Genomic DNA, 21,315 nt, shown 5'->3' with positions numbered 1-21,315 from the left:
TGTTATGGCGATCTGTGATCTTTGATGTTACTACTGCAAAAAGATTATGACTCCCTGAAGGCTCAGATGATGGTCAGCATTTTTTTTTACCAATAAACTATCTTTAATTAAGGTATGTATATTTTTTGGACATAATGCTATTGCACACTTAACAGACTACAATATAGTGTAAACCAAAAAATTCATGTAGGTCACTTTATTGTGATATTTGCTTTATTTCGGTGGTCTGGAACTGAACCTGAGGTATGGCTGAACTTAAATTTGGACTATGCCTTTTTTGTATGGTTTTCTGTTGGTTGGAGTTTCTAGTTGCCTTTTGTTCACGTGGTTGCTCTCTCAGAGTCTTTTGTTCTCCTGCTCCAGCGTGGACTTTCTGCACTCTTCACCTGCTGTATCGCCGTGGGGTCTCAGGATTTCCATTCACTGGGCTCAGTCCACTATTCCGAGGATTCGGTGTCTTCCTCTTTGGTGACTTATCCCTCGTCTGCTGGAGTGTGCAGTCTCAGTCTCAGGAAACTGTCTTAAGAATGAGAGGTCAATACGTGAGGACCCCACGTATTGACCATCATAGCTGGTTGGTCTGTTCTAGATTCAGAACCCTTCTGCCTTGAACTGTGAGGGCAATGTTCTCTTATCTCCCGGAATCTAGTGCTGCCAGGCAATCTGCTCTCACTCTGACCTGCCTTACTTTGGAGGCTTCTTCTCCTTAGAAGCTGTAAAGATCTTCTGTGTAGTCTCAGTGTTCATGCGTTGTTGGTCTCAGGTGTTTCTTCATCCTGGAAAACTTCATTGTATCATTTATTGAAAAATGCTCTCCTGTCTGTTTTCTCTGTCTAACTGGAACTCCTTTTAATCAGATTTTGACCTTTTGGGCTGATTCCCTGTATTTCTTGTCTTTTTGTTCTGCTCCCTAGGAGATTTTCCAGATGATAATTTCCAACCATTCTACTTCATTTATTTGGATACTTATTTTTGTTCTGATTTTTTTCCATAGCACACTTTTTTGTTTTATGAATTCAGTATTTTCTTGACTCTCTAGATCAGGGGTCCCCAACCCCCGATTAGGAACCGGCCACACAGCAGGAGGTGAGCAGCGGGTGAGTGAGTGAGGCATCTCACTTCTTCTGCCGCTCCCCACCGCTCCCCATTGCTCACATTACTGCCTGAACCATCCCCCCAGCCCCATGTGTGGAAAAACTGTCTTCCACGATACGGGTCCCTGGTGCCAAAAAGGTTGGGGACCACTGCTCTAGATGTTAGAAGGTAGGTATAATGAACTAATTCTAGAAGGCTGGTATAACCCTACCTAAAGATATCCAATTAACAAAACACCAAGAATTCTAGAATATTTTTACTTTAAGATATATAAATGCAAGAATCCTAAATAAATTAACAAATCAAATCCAGCTGTTTACTGAAAGAATATTATATGACCAAGTAAACTTTATCTTAGAAATACAAAGGGGGACCTTAGTAATATATTCATCCTTATTAGGTCTTATGATCATGTCAAGGGATGTTGAAGAAACCACTGTTAAAATTTCACATCTATTCCTGAACACAACCGTAATAAATTAGAATTGGAAAAATTAAAGTGAAGAAAATTTCCCTAGCATAATAATGGATTTCTCATATCAATGACTAATATTAAAATTAATGACCAAACATTTTCTTATTAAAATGTTGAGCAAAAAGTCTACATGAATCACTCTTACTATAATATATCTCTGGAATTGTTAGCTAATACACTCAAGATAACAAAAGAAAATGGCAAAGTATTATTTGCAGAAGGTAGGACTTAACCTGGTGAAACAGTGGTTAAGAATATGCTTGCCAATGCAGGGGACATAGGTTCGATCCCTGGTCCAGGAAGATCCCACATGCTGCAGAGCAGCTAAGCCCATGTGCTGCAACTACTGAGCCTGTGCTCTAGAGCCCGTGAGCCACAACTACTGAAGCCTGTGCGCCTAGAGCCCATGCTCTGCAACAAGAGAAGCCACCTCACGGAGAAGCCCGTGCACTGCAACAAAGACCCAACACAGCCAAAAAAACAACAACAAAAAATGGTAGGACTATCTATCCTTGAATTATAATGAATTAACACAAACTCTATTTGAAATAAGACCAGTAAGTAAGGAGGCAAGTTATAAAAATCAGTGCCATAGCACTTTTCACTTACTTGATGAGCAGTGATGGAAAAAAAACAAACGTTCTGTGTTTATGAGACTATGAGGAAGTGTCCTCTCATACCACCAGGGGCATTGTATAATATTATCACCTCTCTGGAGGTCAATTTTAGAGTCACCAAAGGTTCTAAAAACATCCATAGTCTTGAATCAAGCTTCTCCACTCCTAGGCATACAAGCTAAGGAAACAGATATAAATGGAAAGATGAATGAAGAAAAAAAGGGAAGCAATTTAAGTGACAATCACCTGGGTGCTCCTTAATTATATCCAGACAACATGGAGTATTGTACAGGTGTTTAGAAAGATGATGTGGATCTTTGTTGTCGTGGAAAGAAGCTTATAGCAAAGTGAAAAGGGCAGGATACAGATTGATACTGTTAAAATTATGTAGTCATATGCCTATATAAGAAGACTAAAGTCTGGAATGACATACAACAAAGTGTGTGTGCGTGAGAGAGATTTGATAACACATTATCATCTATTAATGTCAGATTGAAAATTATTAGATTTTAGTGACTCATCTAGCAAGAAGAATGGTATAAAGGACCCCTTCCTTTTTAAAATTTAAGTACCCTTGAAGGTCGTGGTGTTGAGCAGGTGGGGGAGTGAGAGGAGTGGAGATGAGGCTGCTCTGGAGAACCGCTGTGGCAGGGAGCCCAATGCAGGGCGTGGCGACAGTTCTTGTCCCCTTTACAGCCTGTGTAGGACTAGTCTGACTCTAAATAAAAGTAATAGTAATGATACATTTGCCCAAATATATACGAGTTAAATTGCTGAATTCTACTCTGGATAAATACAAGGAATGTTATTAGCTTTGTTAAAAAATTAATGCAAAGTCTATTTTAACTGAGGTATACCTAAACTGTAACAACTACTTTACTATTGATGAAGCACTTTAAATGTTAATATATGCCTTTCAGCATTATATATACTATATATTTAGTTCACTGACAAAAGTTTATTTTCTATTGAATAATCTGCTTACATTTTTTGAAACAACTGCCATAATAACATATAAATATTCCCCCAACAGGTATCTCCTCTCTAGTTGTGGCTATATAAAATAAAATTGGGAATTTTATTATTCTCCCTCCTTTTCACCTGCATATGAAATGCTTCTCTAACTACACATCTCACGGTGGCATTAAGCTAATTACAAAAGCCTGTTTAAATCTATCCACCTATCTTTTGTTTTGCTACCTACCTGGGCCTTTTCCAAGCAGGCAGAACATCTCCAATCAGTCTGTTATCACAACTAGGATGCAGGAGATTAGTGACTATGGAGAGGGGCAGAATCAGTTTACATCCTTACAGGCAAGAGAATGTTACTGCACAAGCAAGAAATGTGAGGCTTCCTGACCTTAATTTAGAAAACCTGCAGTTAATAATCACACTAAAGTTGGTTTTACATGCCAGACAGGTTTTGTTTCCTGTTTTTAAAATTTGAGTGTTCTTTGTGGTTACCATTAACATTTAAAATATCGCATCTATAATAAAGTAAGTCTTACAGTTTAGGTATATCTGAGTTAAAATATACTTTGCATTGATTCTTTTTACAAAGCTAATAACAAATTCTTTGTATTTATCCGGAGTAGTATATAGCAATTTAACTAGTGAATTATGACAATTAATACACTGAAAACTCCTTTCTTAATTGAGGAACAAAATGGGTTTTTCACTGTAATCTGTCAACCCAAATAAGGAACATATAGATTCCATCACGGCACGCTGTCACCCCTCCCAAAAAGGTCAATTGTTTCTCGAAGGAAAGAGAACTCAGCCTGAAGCTACACATTTAGCAAGGAAAACGGGTCAAAGAACAGATGGTGCAGAGCTGGGGTGAATTGGTACAGGTGATCCGGTCAGTATGTAGAGGTTCCAATAACAGCAAACTCAACTTGGTTTCTTTTTCATAGTGGAACACTTAATGAAAACAAATCTAATTAACACCATACGCCAAAAAAGAAGTATAAGTGATCTTCTAAAGTGTGGTTAGCTTTCACTTAACATTCTACTAAAGGAACTGTATTAGCCAAACCCATCTTAGCTGCTTCAATGTAACTCACTGTGTGTTCGGTAAAATGAGTTTTGTCTTCAGACACTTGTTCTCTTTTAGAGAGAGAGTGCTTTACAGTTTGTGTTTGTGTGTATGTTACTGAAATGTAGTTACTGAAATGAAACGTACAGTCTAGCTATGGAGATGATGCTCACAGAATGAAAATACAGTGTGAGTCTATATATGTATATACTGATATAGAAGAAAAGTTACAGTGGCCCTTTTGGTGCCCAAAATTTTAGGTTTACTAAGTATTTCCAAGGTACTTTTGGTATTATGAAAATAGAACTAATACTTGGAGGGGGAAAAAAAATCTCAAAAAGTCATGTTTGGGGGCTTCCCTGGTGGCGCATTGTTTGAGAGTCTGCCTGCCGATGCATGGGACACAGGTTCGTGCCACAGTCCGGGAAGATCCCGCATGCCGTGGAGCGGCTAGGTCCGTGTGCTATGGCCGCTAAGCCTGCGCGTCCGGAGCCTGTGCTCCGCAACGGGAGAGGCCACAACAGTGAGAGGCCCGCGTACCGCAAAAAAAAAAAAAAAAAAAAAGAAAAAGAAATCATGTTTGCTACTTCCATGATAAAAGGAAAAAATATCTATTACATGGAATCAGTCTCCCTTGAGTAAGTATAGAAGAAGAAGAAAAAAAAACTATGGGATGAATTTGCAAAAGTGTGAAAAGATGCCTTTACCTACACCAAGGCTGCACTAAGACTGCTCTTGTAAGTTACGTCAATTTTCGAGATCTATGATACTAAACAGCCATCCCAAGGCTCTGTTGGTTATATCACGTATATTAGCGTTTAAACTTTCATCTCTCTCCTCTTAAAAATATAGATTAAAAATTTAACCAGATTTTAATGACAACAACAAAGTTAAATATTGCTCTATTCAATTTCTTATCTGCCTTTGGAATTATTAACTATAAGGTCTCATAGAAATATTATTTAAAAAGTTAAAGGCAGTGTTGGGACTTCCCTGGTGATGCAGTAGTTAAGAATCCGCCTGCCAATGCAGGGGACATGGGTTCGAGCCCTGGTCCGGGAAGATCTCGTATGCCGTGGAGCAACTGAGCCCGTGCACCACAACTACTGAAGCCCGCGCACCTAGAGCCCGTGCTCTGCAACAAGAGAAGCCACCGCAATGAGAAGCCCGCGCACCGCAACAAAGAGTACCCCCGCTCGCCGCAAACTAGAGAAAGCCTGCACGCAGCAACGAAGACTCAATGCAGCCATAAATAAATAAAATTTATAAAAAAAAAAAAGTTAAAGGCAGTGCTATCTTCAACAGAGACACTAAGTTAGTGAACTATTCTCTCTCATCAACCAATTGAACTAAAAGTTTTGAGGCCCTTTTAAACCAATGCCTGTTTTGTAACTTTCTAAAAAGTATTTCAGTCATTTTTGTTAATCACTATATTAACAGTAATTATATACTTAGAGGATCATAGTACTTAAAACATCAGTAACCACGGAACATCTTTAACCTGGTCAGATATTTACTGATAAGGCATTATTAACTGATCTTTTACAAACAACCTTACAAGATAAAATGCACATCCCAGTAACATTCTTAGCAGAGGAAAAGGTATCCTTATGGTTTTCCTCCAGTAACCTAAGATAATGGGTCTCATCATGAAATAGCCAAAAAAAAAAGTTACAAGATACAAGGGCTAACTTTCCACATGATCAGACTAACTCTTAAGTCGAAATCATGTAAAACATCTTACAAAAATTTGTGTCTTTAAAATGTGATTTTAAAAAGTCCTACCATATGGTAGTAAAAACATTCCTATATAATTTAAAATTCTCAAAGCAGCTCCTATCTGAAACAGAAAAAAAAAGAAAACCCCCAAAAAAAGAATTGACAGTAATACGTATTATTTGTTTCTAAATTAAAAGGTTATTTTTTTGGTGGTTGTGCTTATTCATCATTTTGCAGGGTTTTTAAATTGTTCATTATCAAAAAAGACCCAAAGTATACTAATATAATTGAAGAGAACATAAGAAATCTGAATCTTTGCTTTCAGTATCCTTAGATATTTTAGAGCTATAGGATTTATTTTAAAGTAAATTCAGTAAATATTTACTATCAATCATTTATGAAAATGAGGATCATTTTGATGAAAATAAAGACCTCCATTTCAAGTAAACACTTACTGAATATTTAGTGTATATCAGGTGCTCTAGTAGGTGCTCTTATAAGATTCTCTGCCCGATATTTCTAAAGTGTTAAATCGAAAACTTTCCCGGTAAACACTGTCTTTTAAATGGTAGGTATTACTAGTCACATATAATCATATATAATTTAAATATATATTGTTTATAGTATATATATAAATCTATAGTTATACACTTAATGTACATTATATATAATTATAAAGCTATATGCATAGAACAATTTTTTGGTTAAACAACTTGTCAAAATGAATGGTAGGTATCATCCTTGAAATAAAAACATAATAGGAATATTGCTCACTTAATTAGTGCAAACCACCTGTCAACTACCTATAGCAATCTGTACTTCAGTGTGAAAAAGATCCAGCTGAAATGTAACTTCTCTAATTCTGATCAGAGAACTATTTTTTTTTCCCACAGCTAAAGGGGTCACTCGAAACAAAAACTAGCATTGTTTTTCTGTGATTAGGTTACAGTAGCTTAAGTCTCTAAACACCAGAATGCCTCACACAGCTGTTAACTGTAGACCAGGGGACTAGCTGACATCTGCTTCTTGCTTATTTTGTTAACGGTTCACTTCCAGGTCCTTAAAAAGATTGTAGGCTTTCTCCAAAGATAATGTTGGATGCATCTATGTCTGCCTTCTACATAGTTGCCTTATTCTGGTTTGTCACTCTCCATTCAATGCAAATCTCAGTGAACTCACATCTGTCACCGATCGACCCAATTCGTGGGCAATCTTTTCCCATCGACCTGGGGTTCCTCCTGGGAACTTAACCATACTTCTTGTCAGCTGGCTGAGGTCCTCTTCTGTCCATTCAGGTGCCTGCAAAACATTAAAGAAAAAAAAATAATTCAGAGAATGTTTGCTAAAACATTTAATAAACCTGTGAAACCAAGTATTGGCATTATGCTTTCTGCAAAAATAAAAATGTTAAAACGTATCTACTGGGCTTCCCTGGTGGCGCAGTGGTTGAGAGTCTGCCTGCCGATGCAGGGGACACGGGTTCGTGCCCCGGTCCGGGAAGATCCCACATGCCGTGGAGTGGCTGGGCCCCTGAGCCTGCGCGTCCGGAGCCTGTGCTCCGCAAGGCGAGAGGCCACGACAGTGGGAGGCCCGCGTACCGCAAAAAAAAAAAAACAATACGTATCTACTAGTTTAGGTGAAGGTCTGAGTTGCATATTTAACATTAGAATGCAAAGCTCCCGCAGCCTTTTAAATGCTCCAACGTATGCCAAATAATAAAGAAGAAGTACTGTGAACCCAGGCTCTTAAAGGCATTAAAAAAAGGAAGACAGTTGTTTTGAAGTGCATTGTGCCACTAATGCTCACAAATGCCTCATGTGAGCTTACCACAGAAGGTCTTGAAGTTTTTAAGAAAAATGATTAAAAAAGCAAAAAAAACTTGATAAGCGTAAATGAAAATGTGAACAAGTAAATGGACTGATTCAGAATCAGAACCGAGACAAAGATATATTTTTTGTTCATTCTACGTAACGATATTTAATTCTAAAAAGCATATATTTTCAAGAAGTTAATTTATCAAGTGCTAGCATTTTGTAAAACTTGAGAATAGAAATTAGAAAATCCTGCAGCCAAGACTTAAACCACCCAGTCCATGCAAAGCAACACTTCCTTTTTGAGAAGGTAAATAGCTTCTAAAAGTTGATCAGATTATTAAATTGAATAATAAAATACCTTAAAGATGATAAAAATCTGTTTTTGCAAAAGCCAAAATTCTCAGAGCAAGCATATTCTCTGCATTTTATTCAGCATTACCACTTGGTGAAACCCAAAGTTGAGCAAAGCAAAAGAAACCATCATCAAAGAACAGATAGCCACGTTACAATTATTTTACATTACAGCACTAAACTATTTCCTACCAGAGGCAGTAGCCACAGTGGTACAACACAAGACTCTAGGAGTCAGCAGAGAGATGGAGGAAGCCACCTTATTTTCCTTTAATTAAAAAGAAAGAAAGAAGGAAGGAAACCTCTGAGACAAATACCTTTTCTAATCACTGTTTCCGATAATGAACAGGCATACATCAGGCCGTATGCATTACAGGACCATCAGCACAGACAACAGCCAGAGGTGAGTGACCCCAGGGACTATCTCCACAGCTACAGCAAAGCTTCTCCCTGACACTAATCCTCCCTGTCATTCTCCCACTGTGCTCTAACCACACTGACATCCGCCTGCCTCACCGCAAGCTTAAGGGGGCCCTTCCTGACTTTTTACTGTCTCCCCCAATCAATGGTTCAAGCGTGCTCTTTTCACCATGTCCAAATGGCAGCTTCACTCATAATCAAAGTGCACTGCCCCTGTTAAAGGGCTTTCCGAAAGGCTCTCCCATTTGCATTCATTTGCAAAGCAAACTACTTTTATTCACTTTGTTCTGCTATCAAGAATGTTCCCTGAAGCAGATAAATTGGCATAAATACAACCTGCCACTTAAGAGTCAGTAAATAATAGCCAATAGTAGGGAGGATTTTATCAATCATTCTATTTTGTATCCACTAAAAGCTGAAAGCCTCAAACATATTCATCAGTACAACCCTTACGAAACATGCATAAATTCCCTTCTATAAAAAGGTAGCCTACGCTGAGTATGGTCGGAATTTCCTTGATATTTAATGAATATCAGAAATCTAATTCTCCATATCAGATAAATTAAAATTTTACACTGCAGGTTTTTTGCTTGTTTGTTTTTACTTAGGGGAAAAAGCATTATTCAGATATTATTTAGACAGACATAATTGGATTTTCTAGGAAATCACTTTTGCTAAAAAGCTGAAACTTGAATAACTATACCAATTGGCTTCAAAATGCAAAAGTTACGAAGCATTTAAATATACGCTTATAGTACAAGGTCATCATAAACAGCCTTAAGTTGACGCTGCACAGAGAGAGAGTATTCCAACCATACAGTGTATCAATGCAATTTCACACTAAGTCAGATCTTATTTCTGCATTAATTATAACAAACACATTTTTGTAGGAAACGAAATTGTCTAAAATGTCAATAATATAAGCCATTCTTTCACAGAGTAAACTAATTCTTTAATCTATTTTTAATAGATTGGCCTTCCAAATATGCTGCATATATCAACAATGGGCATTAAGAATCGATCTAATTTTAATTCCTTGTGAATGAGTCCAAAGGATAGTGCCACTTTCTTCTGGAAAGGAAAAGATTTAAATCAAATATTTGGACGAATATCCTGAAAAATCATCTACTTCCTTGAAAATCTTTCCTTTTAGTTTCACTGTTACTTCACAGCCATGATTTTATTATTAATATTAAAAAACTAGATCAGTAATAACTAGGGCCATGATCTGAAATCTTTGAAAGAATCCTTTTACCAGTTCATTATTCTCTCTCTTCCAGCTGTACGGCACTTTGGTGAATGTGTAATTCCTCAGCAATAGTTGGTTGTGTCTTTAGAAGCAACAGAGCCTACTGTGATCCAGCTACTGCAGCAGCCATGAGGGTGGCCTTGGTGTGAATGTATTCTCCTTGCTCTAATCTGGAGCCAACTGTAGCTCTGAAAGTCAAATGAATGCATACGCATACCGCTTTGCCACTTAAAACCACGTGTGTCCGATACTACTGAGACACTGGGCCAAAAATTCATCTCTACCGTAAAGTAATGGAAGACACCCCATGGGGTGGGGACAGCTGTTCTGACTACACAAGCATTCCAATTTTGCATCAGAAAAGCCCCACTCTGGGAATAAATCTCCATACTGAATAAAAAATAAAAAGTTTTCAAATTATTTAATATATTTATGTAATGACCCCAAAATATATCTGCTAAAGTAAGAGCTGATATAACATTTAAATTGTATTCTCTCTACCCCTTTGGGATAGATTTTTGTCATAAAACTAGCTAATGTTCAAAGATTCAGTGCCTTTGAAAATCCTTAATATTCTTGGGGAATAGGAGTTGGATGGAGGCTGTAGGGGAAAGCACACTGTACCTTTAAAGTAACCTATACATACCTTTCCCCTCACAGAGTTAGACGGTAAAATGTTAATTACAAACTGTCATGCGATTTATTTGGTACTGAAAACTTATGACCCAATTAAAAGAAAAATTTTAAAGGTACTTATTTACTGCATTTTCATACTTTACTGGAACTGCCTAATGAAGAATATTTCTGTTGAAATGACTTATTAATGTAATTTATGTAATTACAGACCTTACAATTTTGGATTCAACAATTTTTAATAGATTCAGCTCAATTCATGAATTCTCAAATTTTACCTAAGAAATAATATCCTTACTTAGTATCACCCAGTTAAAATGTCACATATGCATCTAATAATGTGGATGGTATATCTAATGATCGAATAACCTGCTACCCTCTCATTCTACATCCTGTATTGACATTCTGTTTTAGAATGTGCATTTGGCTTTCAGCTTATACAATTTTCATTTCTAGTTTGAAAATTGAGCAGTTAATTGACCTTGACTATATATGTGGATAAATGGTATATTAAAAAACGCAAACAACAAAATTAAAAACAAATCACCTCGGGGCTTCCCTGGTGGCTCAGTGGTTGAGAGTCCGCCTGCCGATGCAGGGGACACGGGTTCGTGCCCGGGTCCGGGAGGATCCCACATGCCGCGGAGCGGCTGGGCCCGTGAGCCATGGCCACTGAGCCTGCGCTCTGCAACGGGAGAGGCCACAACAGTGAGAGGCCCGCATACCGAAAACAAACAAACAAGAAAAACAAATCACCTCTAATGTCTTTTCACTCTTAGGAGGAGAAACTCTTCTTCAAAGAAAACTTGCAACTCATCCTAAGCTATTATTATAGTGTTGTGATCCTTTAGCAGCAGTCGTCGTGACCAGAAAGGTCTTCCCATCTGTGATTTAGCTACCTTGCCAAAAGAGAGATCCCCTCTGGACCAGTGATCCTAAAGTGTGGTCTGGCGCGAACCGGCAAACGAGTTTGTTACCCACCTGTGACGAAGTTCCGACACTTACAGCAGTTGACCGCTGCCACCACAAGCAAGAGCAATCAGCAGGCTCTTCCTTTAGAGACTAGAAGCCAGTTGGGTTAGTTGTCAAGCTAGCATGTGCGTCCCATGAAGTGTGAGCTGCAATCTCGTTCGGCACAGCAGGACTACAGACTGGTCAGCAGTAGCCGGAAATAATTTTTAAAACCCGGTCCTTCACTACAGATCATTTGAGAAACACTGCTCAAGACAATGCAGATAGTTCAAATTCCTTCTTACCTCCTTTTTTTTTTTTTTTTTAGGAGCAAGAGTAAATACTTAGAGCTCTTGAGAAATGGAAACAAAGATGTTTGATCCATTCCTTTGCAAAATATTTTATGCCACTAAGTGTTGGCGGGGGGACTTGGCATGTAGTAGAAGATTACACCAGGTACAGGGAACAGCAAATTGCAGAGGCCTTGAAGTGGGAGCACGTCTAGGATGTTTGAGGAACAGCAAGATGACCAGGGTGGCCAGAACAAAGCAAGCTGAGGTGGCAGGGGGAGGAGGTGAGGTCAGAGGGGCAAGGAGGTAAAATCACAGAAGGGCTCAGAGGCCATCACAAGGACTCTGACTCATATACTCTGCCTGACACAAAGCTATTGGAGAGCTTTTTCTCCCTTCAGTTGGTGGAGAGCTTATTTACAAAAGGGGCTATTTACAAAGGTGTGAGTGGAGGGGAGCCACGAGAGCTAGTGCACTGACAGTCCTGACAGCTCAAACCTGCAAGAGAAGATGCCCAGAGTCAGCCTGCTTACGAAGTGAGAGTGAAATCAGGTGCAGGGCAGCAACTGGCCTGAGATGACCACATCCAGAACCACGGCTAATTAGGTCTGTGATGAGTTACTGCACAGGCCCCGCAGTTGATGATAAGGAACAATATCAGGGTGTGATAAGAATCTCTGAAGTCTTTAATGACAGTACTAATCTCTGCCTCTTTTATTCCTTTACTCTCCTGTGGGGATTCAGAAAGGAGTAATGATAAATGTGATCAAGGGGATATATTTACCCAGAAGAAGATGATTTTACCTGAAAGATTTGTGAAGTCTTATTTAAAACTATGATATACATTATTCAAATTCTAACCTAAAGAGTACGTACTAGAATCATCTATTCATGGTAATTTAATATTGAAATAAAGAGCTGACACCATCGAAGATGTTTGACTGCGGATAGCTTTGAAGCCTCCCCTCTCCCCTCCCCCTTGTGCCCCACATCTGGGTTAAAGCCTGAAGGAAGCCTGGGAGGCTGAAACCTCGCACGTCCCTACGTCCCTCCATCCCTCCGTCCCTCCGTGTGTGCAAGAACCCTCATCTCAGCCCCACCCCAACCGCAGTAAAAAAAAACCCAAACCAGCCTCCTTTCCTTTCTCAGGTAATTTTTGGGCCAACATGGAAAGCCTGCCCTGTTTTCCCCAGAAAGCCTCGTTACATAATCAACCTTTTTGTATTATCTTGGGGGGGGGAGGGGGGTTTTGTGCATGTGTGTGTGTGTGAGAGACATTATCAGTCCTGACACTGGAACCAAATTTTGGGTATGGAGGTGGTAATGCTGTCCCTGCAAGGTGGCCACAGCAGTTGACACTAGGAGCAGGATGTCTAGAGGGGGGCGACCACTACCCGGGGTTATCTTCTCTTGCTTTGGTTTGCTGACTGGATCTGCTGCCTGGTGCTGCATTTGCTGAGTCCTACCAAGCCTCTGTCATAGATTTAACCTACCTAAGTTGGAAGCGTCAATGACTGGTGTTCACAGAGAAGAGCATGGGATCAAGGAGCTCCTTTAGCCTTGGGTTGTGTGTCTCAGCCCAGACTCATCTGTGTCTTAGACTGAGTTGTGTGTCTTGATTGATGGACTCAGGAGAAAGACTCTTTTAACTTGTGAGATACTGCTTGTGTGTCTCAAGCAGGTGGTGTTGGCCCTGTTGTTCTAAAGAGGGCTCAGGGGGAAAGAGCTTGTTTAGGCCCACTGGGTAGGCACCTGTATGGAGGAACAGCAGTCCCTATTTGAAGAGCAGTTGAATTACTGAGATTCATACTCCTAAAGGCAGATGGCTCACTAGGACCCTATAAGATACTTTTGCTTCTGCTGCAAAAAAGACCTTGATCCTCAGGGTTACAGAGAAGAACACCCCTGGCATCCCTGTGGCACAGCCAAGTTGTAAATTCTACCGCTGTCACGGCGAAGGACGCTAACCCTGACAATACTGATTGGAGGCTTTCTGGAGGAAGAAATTTATAAATATGACCAGTGCAGAGAAGACCTCCCTGAAGGATACCCAGTAACTACCACCACCAAAAAACCCCAAACCAAAACAAAAAAAACCTACAGGGTGAGCACACCGGTCTGCTAGGGCTGCCGTAACTGAGTTGCTTCAACAACAGAAGTCTATCTCTTCACGTTTCTGGAGGCCAGAAGTAGGAGATCAAGGTGTCATCAGGGTTGATTTCTGATGAGACCTCTCTTTCTGGCTTGCACATGGCCTTTGCTCTGTGTGTGCCCACGCAAAGCGAGGGAAGATCCCTGGCCTCTCTTCCTCTTCTGATAAGGACCCCAGTCCTATCAGATTAGGGCCCTGCCCATATGACCTCACTTAATTAATCACCTCCTTAAAGGCCCCATCTCCAAGTACAGTCATGTGAGGGTTAGAACTTCCACATATGAAGTTGGGACACAATTCAGTCAGTAACAAGGAGGAAACAAACAAAAACCGAAACGGAAGTCTGTAATTTGGCTCAATTGGTAACTGAAATTTTACTAAAAGAATTTCTACAACAAAAAGATTAAAAGGGCAGATTGGCTTTTGTACCTCTATAACACTGGTTCTGAGTTAGTTTAACGTTTGCTGAAACACAGCAGTTGGATAACCTTCATGGCCTTAATCAATAACGGGGCTCAAATTACAGTTACACTTGGCATCCCACTAAATTTAAATAAGGTACCCCCTGTAATCATCGGGCAGTTACTAGAGGTGATAAAGAGGACAAACAGGTATGCCTTACCTTAACCACAGGAACTACTGTCTTGCCTAAATTTCTCGTGATCACAGTACCCACTGTCCTAAAATGTGCCAGTGCTCATGGACTCTCTGACTCAACAAGTAATAAATATTTGTCACAAATTATCTTGATAAAATGGAACCCCATGAACCTCTTCTTTCCCCATTAAAATAGTTAATATGGCCCAGTGTAAATTAAAACAGAGTCTTTCATGGTTGAAACCCTTTAGACAAGATGTATTTAGAGAAGTGGTGAGTATCCCCACTGCTTTGCCATTTAAGAGCCCAGTTCACCCTGCTCTTAAACTTGGAAGAATGAATGTGCCTCACAGTGGATTACCCATGAGCCTGGATTGCTGTGGGCCGCGTTAAGGTCCCTGTAGCCAGTACTACTGAATTGACCAAATTCATCCAATCAGCGAATGGTAAATATTTTGCTATTATAGAATTTGCTGCATATCTTTTGTTCGGTGCCTATTTCAACAGCCTCTTGACTGAAGTTTGCCTTCCCCTCCAAAGGGCTAGGACATACTTTACCCAGCTCCCAGGGCGGGTAGCTCACAGCCCTGTCATTGCACGCAGTCTCTGAGGGCAAGACCTTAACTACATCCTTCTTTCTCTAGGGACACAGGTATGACATTACCCTGATGATTTCCTCTTTGACACACTCGTTCGGGACATACAAATAATACAAGGTGCTCACAAAAAGAGGATGGGCCACTGCCTCACACACAGGGTAAGCCCCCCCTGCCACCTCGATGAGATTCCTGAAAATTATTGGGGAAACTGAAGGCTGCTCTCTCTCTGACACTGTCAAGAAACAGCTGTTGACTCTCAGCACCCACAACGTCTTTTAGGCTTTTTTTGTGTGTTCTGAAGGAAACATATTTCTCATTTACAACTTGTACACAAGCCCATTTATGCTGGTACTTGCAAATGAGCTCACTTTGAATGGGGCCCCCTCTAACAAAGGGCTCTAGAATCTGTCCCAATTGCAAAATAAGACACTCCTGTTAGTGCCCCCCAGAGACTCCTTCACTGTAGAGGTTTTGGCAACCTTCTCTCTGAGTTAGAATACCAGTTGTGTACAACTAATCACTTTAAAATGTTAAAACCATAAGTATTTGGACTGCTAAAATTAAATTTTTGGTCTTTTAAAGAAACTGCTTAAAAATGAAAAAGAAAGCCACAAACCAGGAGCAAATATTCACAACACATATCAGAAAACAAGATTTGTATCGCAATTTGTTTATCTGTTCTCCTACTGATAAACATTTGGGTAGCTGCCGGCTCTGGGTTACTATGTATTATGAATACAGATGCTATGGATATTTGTGTTTAACTCTCTTAGTGGTCATGTGTCTTAATTTCTCTTGGATAAATACCTACTGGTGGAATCGCTAGGTCACAGAGAAAGTATACACGTCACTTTACATGAAACTAGATAAGTATTTTTCCCAAGTATTGCTTTGCACTCTAACCAGCGATAACTGAGGGTTCTTGTTGCTCCAGATCCTCACCCACACTTGATATCACCAGTTATTTTATTTATTTATTTATTTTAAAAGAATAATCAGGAATTTAGTTATTAATTTAATTTTATTTAATTTTACTTTTTGGCCATGCCATGCAGCATGTGGGATCTTAGTTCCCCAACCAGGGATCGAACCGGTGCCCCCTGCATTGGAAGGACAGAGTCTTAACCACTGGGCCTCCAGGGAAGTCTCCAGTTATTTTGACTGTTCTGGTGGGAATGAAATGTATCTTATTGTGGTAACGATTTGCATTTCCCAGATAACAAATGATCTTGAGTATCTTTACATGTGTTTAAAGACCAACTGAATATCTACTTTTGTGAAGTATGTGTTCATTTGTTAACTGGGTTGTCTTTTTATCAATCAGTAAGAATTCTTTATATTTTGTGGACACAAGATCTTTGTCAGATATATGTTTTGTGAATATTTTCTTCCAGTCTGTAACTTACATTTTCATTTAAAATTCTTCAACTTTTGAAGACTTACCTAATTCCCATATACTCTTTATCTAGCTAACTACGATGCTAATAGCTTATGTAATTACTGTGGTTACAAGTATGGTCCTCCAAGATGGTCCTCAGTGATTTCTACCTCCTTGTGCAGTCCCCTTCCACAGTGCCTAGAGCTGACCTGTGTAACTAAGAAGATATTGTAGAAATGGCAGTGTGTGACTTCCAAGGCTAGTTTATAAAAGACACTGCAGCTTCTGCCTTGCTGTCTTTGGGATCACTTGGCTCTGAAGGCCAACTGCCCAGTTGTGAGGGCATTGAAGCAGCCCAATAGACAGGCAGTGACAGGAAGAGACAGTGTCTCCCTCAAGATCAAGGGGCAAGCATTCTTACTGTCTGCTGTAGTGAAGATAATTGCCTCCCTCTGGAGAAAAGGACAGCCAGGGTTATCGCCTGTTATAAAAGATTTGGCTTCCTTAAGCTCAGCACTCCTCTTCTGTACCACAACCCATTGGCTGCAGAGGGGGTCATCTGTCCCTCTGCATTGCTCTGGGGGAACTGGGCTCAGGGAACCAGCAGAAAAAATGCTGATACTCTAGCTACTGCTATTGCTGTGAGTGATAAACTGTCCTTTACCCCTGATCGACGAGTCTCATGTCTTCTACCAGCATCCATGAAACTGTGGCAGGCTAACTTATGTACTTGCAAGTGGGGTAAATCTCCAATTCCTTACAGTTTTGGTGACAAGGATAGGATTCTGACAGAGACATGACTTTCTGAAAGAGGAAGGATGAGAGCCTTGCAGAGACTTGAGGGAAGGCCTTGGGAATCTGCAGTAAACACGTTGACCAAATCATACAGTCAGTTATGGAAGCAAATGGCCCTTCCTTTCGCTGCCTATTACTGAGGGTGAACTGTGGAGGTGGCTGCAGGCTGAACACCAGGAAACAGGCTCAAGACAGGTGCCTCAGAGGTGTCCTCACTGCTGCTAAATCTCTTCTGGGCTGGGGCACTTCCTTACCATCCTGTTAATCAGCCTCAGGTGTGTCCCACAGTAACAACCAGGAGATTCATTTTACTACTGTTCCCTTTCAGGCAAAAGGTTCTGCTCTCTTTCAGACAATTACAGAGACACGTATCAATAATGACCATGAAAGGAGAGAAATTCATGGGCATAAATCAGGCCAGTCATTAGAACAATGTCTGGTTTACTTGGGATTTGAGGGGGCGGGGTGTGTAATGGTCTTAAGGACAAATGGTATCAGCTGGGCTGTCTTTCCTCCAGTCTATCTTGTCCACCTCAAGTCTATTTGGAAATGACAGTAAAAGGTCTCAGAGGTTTTGGAAGTGGGTCACGGCTGCTGTTATCCTTTCAGGAGGCCTCCCAGAGACAGACAAACTCTTGTAGGAAACCAAGGATGAGGCCCTGCTCAGTATTCAGGTTCTTACCACCTCAGATTGGATTTAGATGCTGATGTAGGTGACCAACCAGAGAATGAGAAATTAACCCAGAGAAACTTAGGTAAATTTTTGTGGTCAGCCTACCGCCCTGGAAAACTCCCCTAGCCCTTATGTAGAAACTGAGTGAGAATTAAGAGATGTTAGTGATGGGAGAGCAACTGCTCTGGATTAAGATGGACTCAGCAAAGGAGGTCACCACTGTGCAAGCCTGAGCCAGCCAGTGGCAACCCCATGACCTCAGCTAGAAAGCCCCGTGGCTACGGTACTGAGTCAGAGTTCTCAAAGCTGAAATAGATGGCGTCAGCCATGAGGACCTCACCACCTGATCGCACGTGGTGTGATCACGGGTCACCCAAAACAGTGGAGTTGCACTTGGTTTGTGCAGCTCAGAATTAAAAGCACCTTACCCAAATCTCTGAGTACTGGAGATGGTATGTGTCTCATTTCAGCACTCTACCTGGTACTTTATACGGACTAAACTACTTATCACAGTACTTTGAAGGGACTCAGACCAGCAGGCTGCATTTGCACCTGTCCAGCAAGCTGCTGACATGCTGTCTGCTTTTGAAGTCCCACATCTTCATGACTCTTTTGGGAGGTAAGTCTCTATGACTAATGACCCTGTGACCTGGAGCCTATGACAAAGGAAAACAGCCTTGACCTGGAGGCGTCTCTTGGGTTTTGGACTTGCTGCCTCCCTGACACAGCTATCAGGTAGGCACACCACCCCCTTTTTTGGGGGCCTCATTGCACAGCATGTGGGGTTTTAGTTCCCTGACCAGGGATCAAACCCGTGCCCCCTGCAGTGGAAGCGCAGAGTCCTAAACACTGGGCCACCAGGGAATTCCGAGGTGCACCCTTTTTGAAAAACAACTACAAGCTTGCTGTTGAACTATTTTCAAAAGGAATGCCTGGTTTAAGGAAGCCTTGTGACTCTCCAGTCTGATATTCCCATTTTGGGGTGAGTCAGTGCAGATTCAATGACTCATAAGTTGAGGGGGCCTAACAAGCCTTGCTTGTTAAGTGGAAACGGTAAGTTCAAGAACACAGCTGGCCTCGGCCCACTGGCATCTGGTCTCTACATGAAAAAGTGGCAGCTTTCCCTTTGGGAGAAACTTTTACTCTATTCCACCATCTGAAGCAAAGCTGCTGGCTCAGTGGGGCCCTCAGTTCACAAAGGTTCCATTAAATGCCTGGGCCTTGTTCACTGATGGTTGGGCTAATGAGAAACCTGACGGTATCCAACCTCAGTTAGCAGCTATGAAAAAACAAAACAGACGTCGCTGTGTAGAGAGAGTAGAGCTGGGGGCGGGAGGCGGGGCGCTTCCCCACCACCGACACTTTTCCAGGTTACTGAGCTGCCGTTCCCATCTGATCAGCCACGTCATTATGGCTCTTGAAGGTGGTCTTTGCCATTTTTTCAGCTTTCCAGACCATTCACGGTCTGTCAGCAGTACACCTTTTATTGCAAAAGCCACTCAACAGCCACTCAAGAGTTACCGTATCTGATGGAACTCAAAAATTGATTCAAAAAGTTTTGACTCTATCTCCCTCACCTCCTCCAGGTCTTTACACCTTAGTAATAAAGCAGTTTGGTCACTAAATGTCACTTTCTCTAGAAAGGAATCTTATCTTCTTAGCTACTTCCTGGGTAATGGGTAATGATTAGGATGAAAGGAGATGTGGGTTATAGAGACGTATTTAGAAAATTTGGGATTCCCACCCGATTCTGGCATGATGCTTCTTTCCCTCATGACAATCCCAGCCCAGTCTGGCTGATATACCTTCTGGGTGGCAGTCCAGCCAAAAGGGGGAATAGGCGTTTTCAACCTCGATTCTGGTTCAGCCACCTGGATTCTCTTGTTAGAGTCACATGGTCCTAGGTCATGATCACTTAGTTGAATAGACTTGTCACCAATACAGTGCAAAGTGGGGGGATCTAATGGAACTCTATAAGATGTATAAAAATGACCTTTTTCCTCTCGTACTTGACCCTTCTGGGAAAAAGATCTTGGTACAAGGTCAGGGGTGAATGGGGGAAAAAAGGTGAAGCTATAGCTTCTGGAATGAGATACCCCAATTTTGTGGCAATGGAGGGAGAACAACAATCTCAAAATCTGGAAAGGGAACAGATCAGATCCTGGGAGATATGGGGAAGGGAGGAGTGTTAATAATTCTGCCTTTCAGAATAGGCCCTGGAACCTTCCTCATGAAGGAAAGCACCCTGGCGCTACGCTCTCAAACTGTTCCAAGTGCCTTAAATTTAGCTGGCTGTACCACAATTTGATTATTATTGCCTTAAATATTTCTGACGATGCCATTAAAAATAGCAGATGGCCCAGATCCTGTATATCCCATGCTAAACGTACATCAGCACCTTTGGGTGTCATCTCTATCCTCATCCCCATGGCCATCACACTCAATCATTCTGTGGGGAAGAAAAACGTGACTGGTGGCACTGACCAACATGACAGGTTGGGCTGACTTCAGGTAGTTGCTCAACAAAACAAGGACTAGACTCCATTATTAAAAGTGAACTGGCCCAGCTGAGAGGTGTGTAGGAAGCAGGCTCAACTTGTTCCTCCCCCTGACTCATAAAAGTCTCATGTGTGATATACTACCACTGCCCTAATAATTGTAAATAAACTTTCTTTACAGGGTCATCATGTGCATGCACCTCAGGACTACACGTTGGTGCAGAAGCAAGCCACCTTTTTTCCCTTTATTCCTGAAAATGCAATGACTTGCACCCTGGGAGTAGTCATAAGAGACATTCAAGTGTTTGAGGAAACACCACCAGCAGGTTACGCAGCCCTCAGATGCCTGAGAAGATCCCTCCGAAACGAGGGGTAACTGACTTGTAGTTCCTGTGCTCACTGATTTAGGTATCCCTACAATGGGAATCATCTAATTTTAAAAGGTGGTATGAAATTTGTTCCTGATTATTTGAATTGACCAATTACACTACCTACCATGGTGGTGGAAGACACTCAGACCAGCCTCAGCTTTCTGGCCAGGGTTGTTACTGGCGACCCAACTGCCACAGGTTCCTCCTGTGGGCCAGAGCGGAAGCTTGCTAAAGCATCCTGCTATACCAGCGGCTTGGGGAGCTGGCTTTAAAATGCTGATATTCTGACTACTGCTGTTGCTGTAATAAACTGTCCTTTATCTCTGACCAGGAGTCTTATTCTTCTATCACCATTCATGAAACTGTGGCAGGCTAACTTGTTAGTCTACAAATAGTGTGAAATTGTAGACCCTTCACAGTTGTTGACAGTATGTACCTTTTCATTTTCTTAAAGGTACCTCTTGAATGACAGAAGTTTTTAATTTTCATGAAGTCCAATTTATCAGTGTTTTCTTTTATGGTTAGTGACTTGAGTGCCCTGTCTCTAAAGGCTTTACCAATCTCAAGGGTAAGGTAGGGGTCAAGGTTCATTTCCTATTT

At 41.1% G+C, this 21,315-nt stretch overlaps 1 protein-coding gene across 1 annotated transcript in view; it reads right to left on the bottom strand.

Annotated features, from left to right (window-relative positions):
- The window catches only part of DNAJC1 (DnaJ heat shock protein family (Hsp40) member C1), a 204,323-nt gene that overhangs the window by 25,642 nt on the left and 157,366 nt on the right, over positions 1 to 21,315 (bottom strand). The window contains exon 9 of the mRNA XM_032622593.1: positions 7,124 to 7,243. Within this exon, the coding sequence (XP_032478484.1) occupies positions 7,124 to 7,243 (120 nt within the window). The remainder of the gene's footprint in view (positions 1 to 7,123; positions 7,244 to 21,315) is intronic.

Source organism: Phocoena sinus, chromosome 2, assembly GCF_008692025.1.
Source record: "Phocoena sinus isolate mPhoSin1 chromosome 2, mPhoSin1.pri, whole genome shotgun sequence".
Classification (NCBI taxonomy): domain Eukaryota; kingdom Metazoa; phylum Chordata; class Mammalia; order Artiodactyla; family Phocoenidae; genus Phocoena; species Phocoena sinus.
Note: the sequence above shows the minus strand (reverse complement) of the source record. Positions and strands in the feature narration are given on the sequence as shown.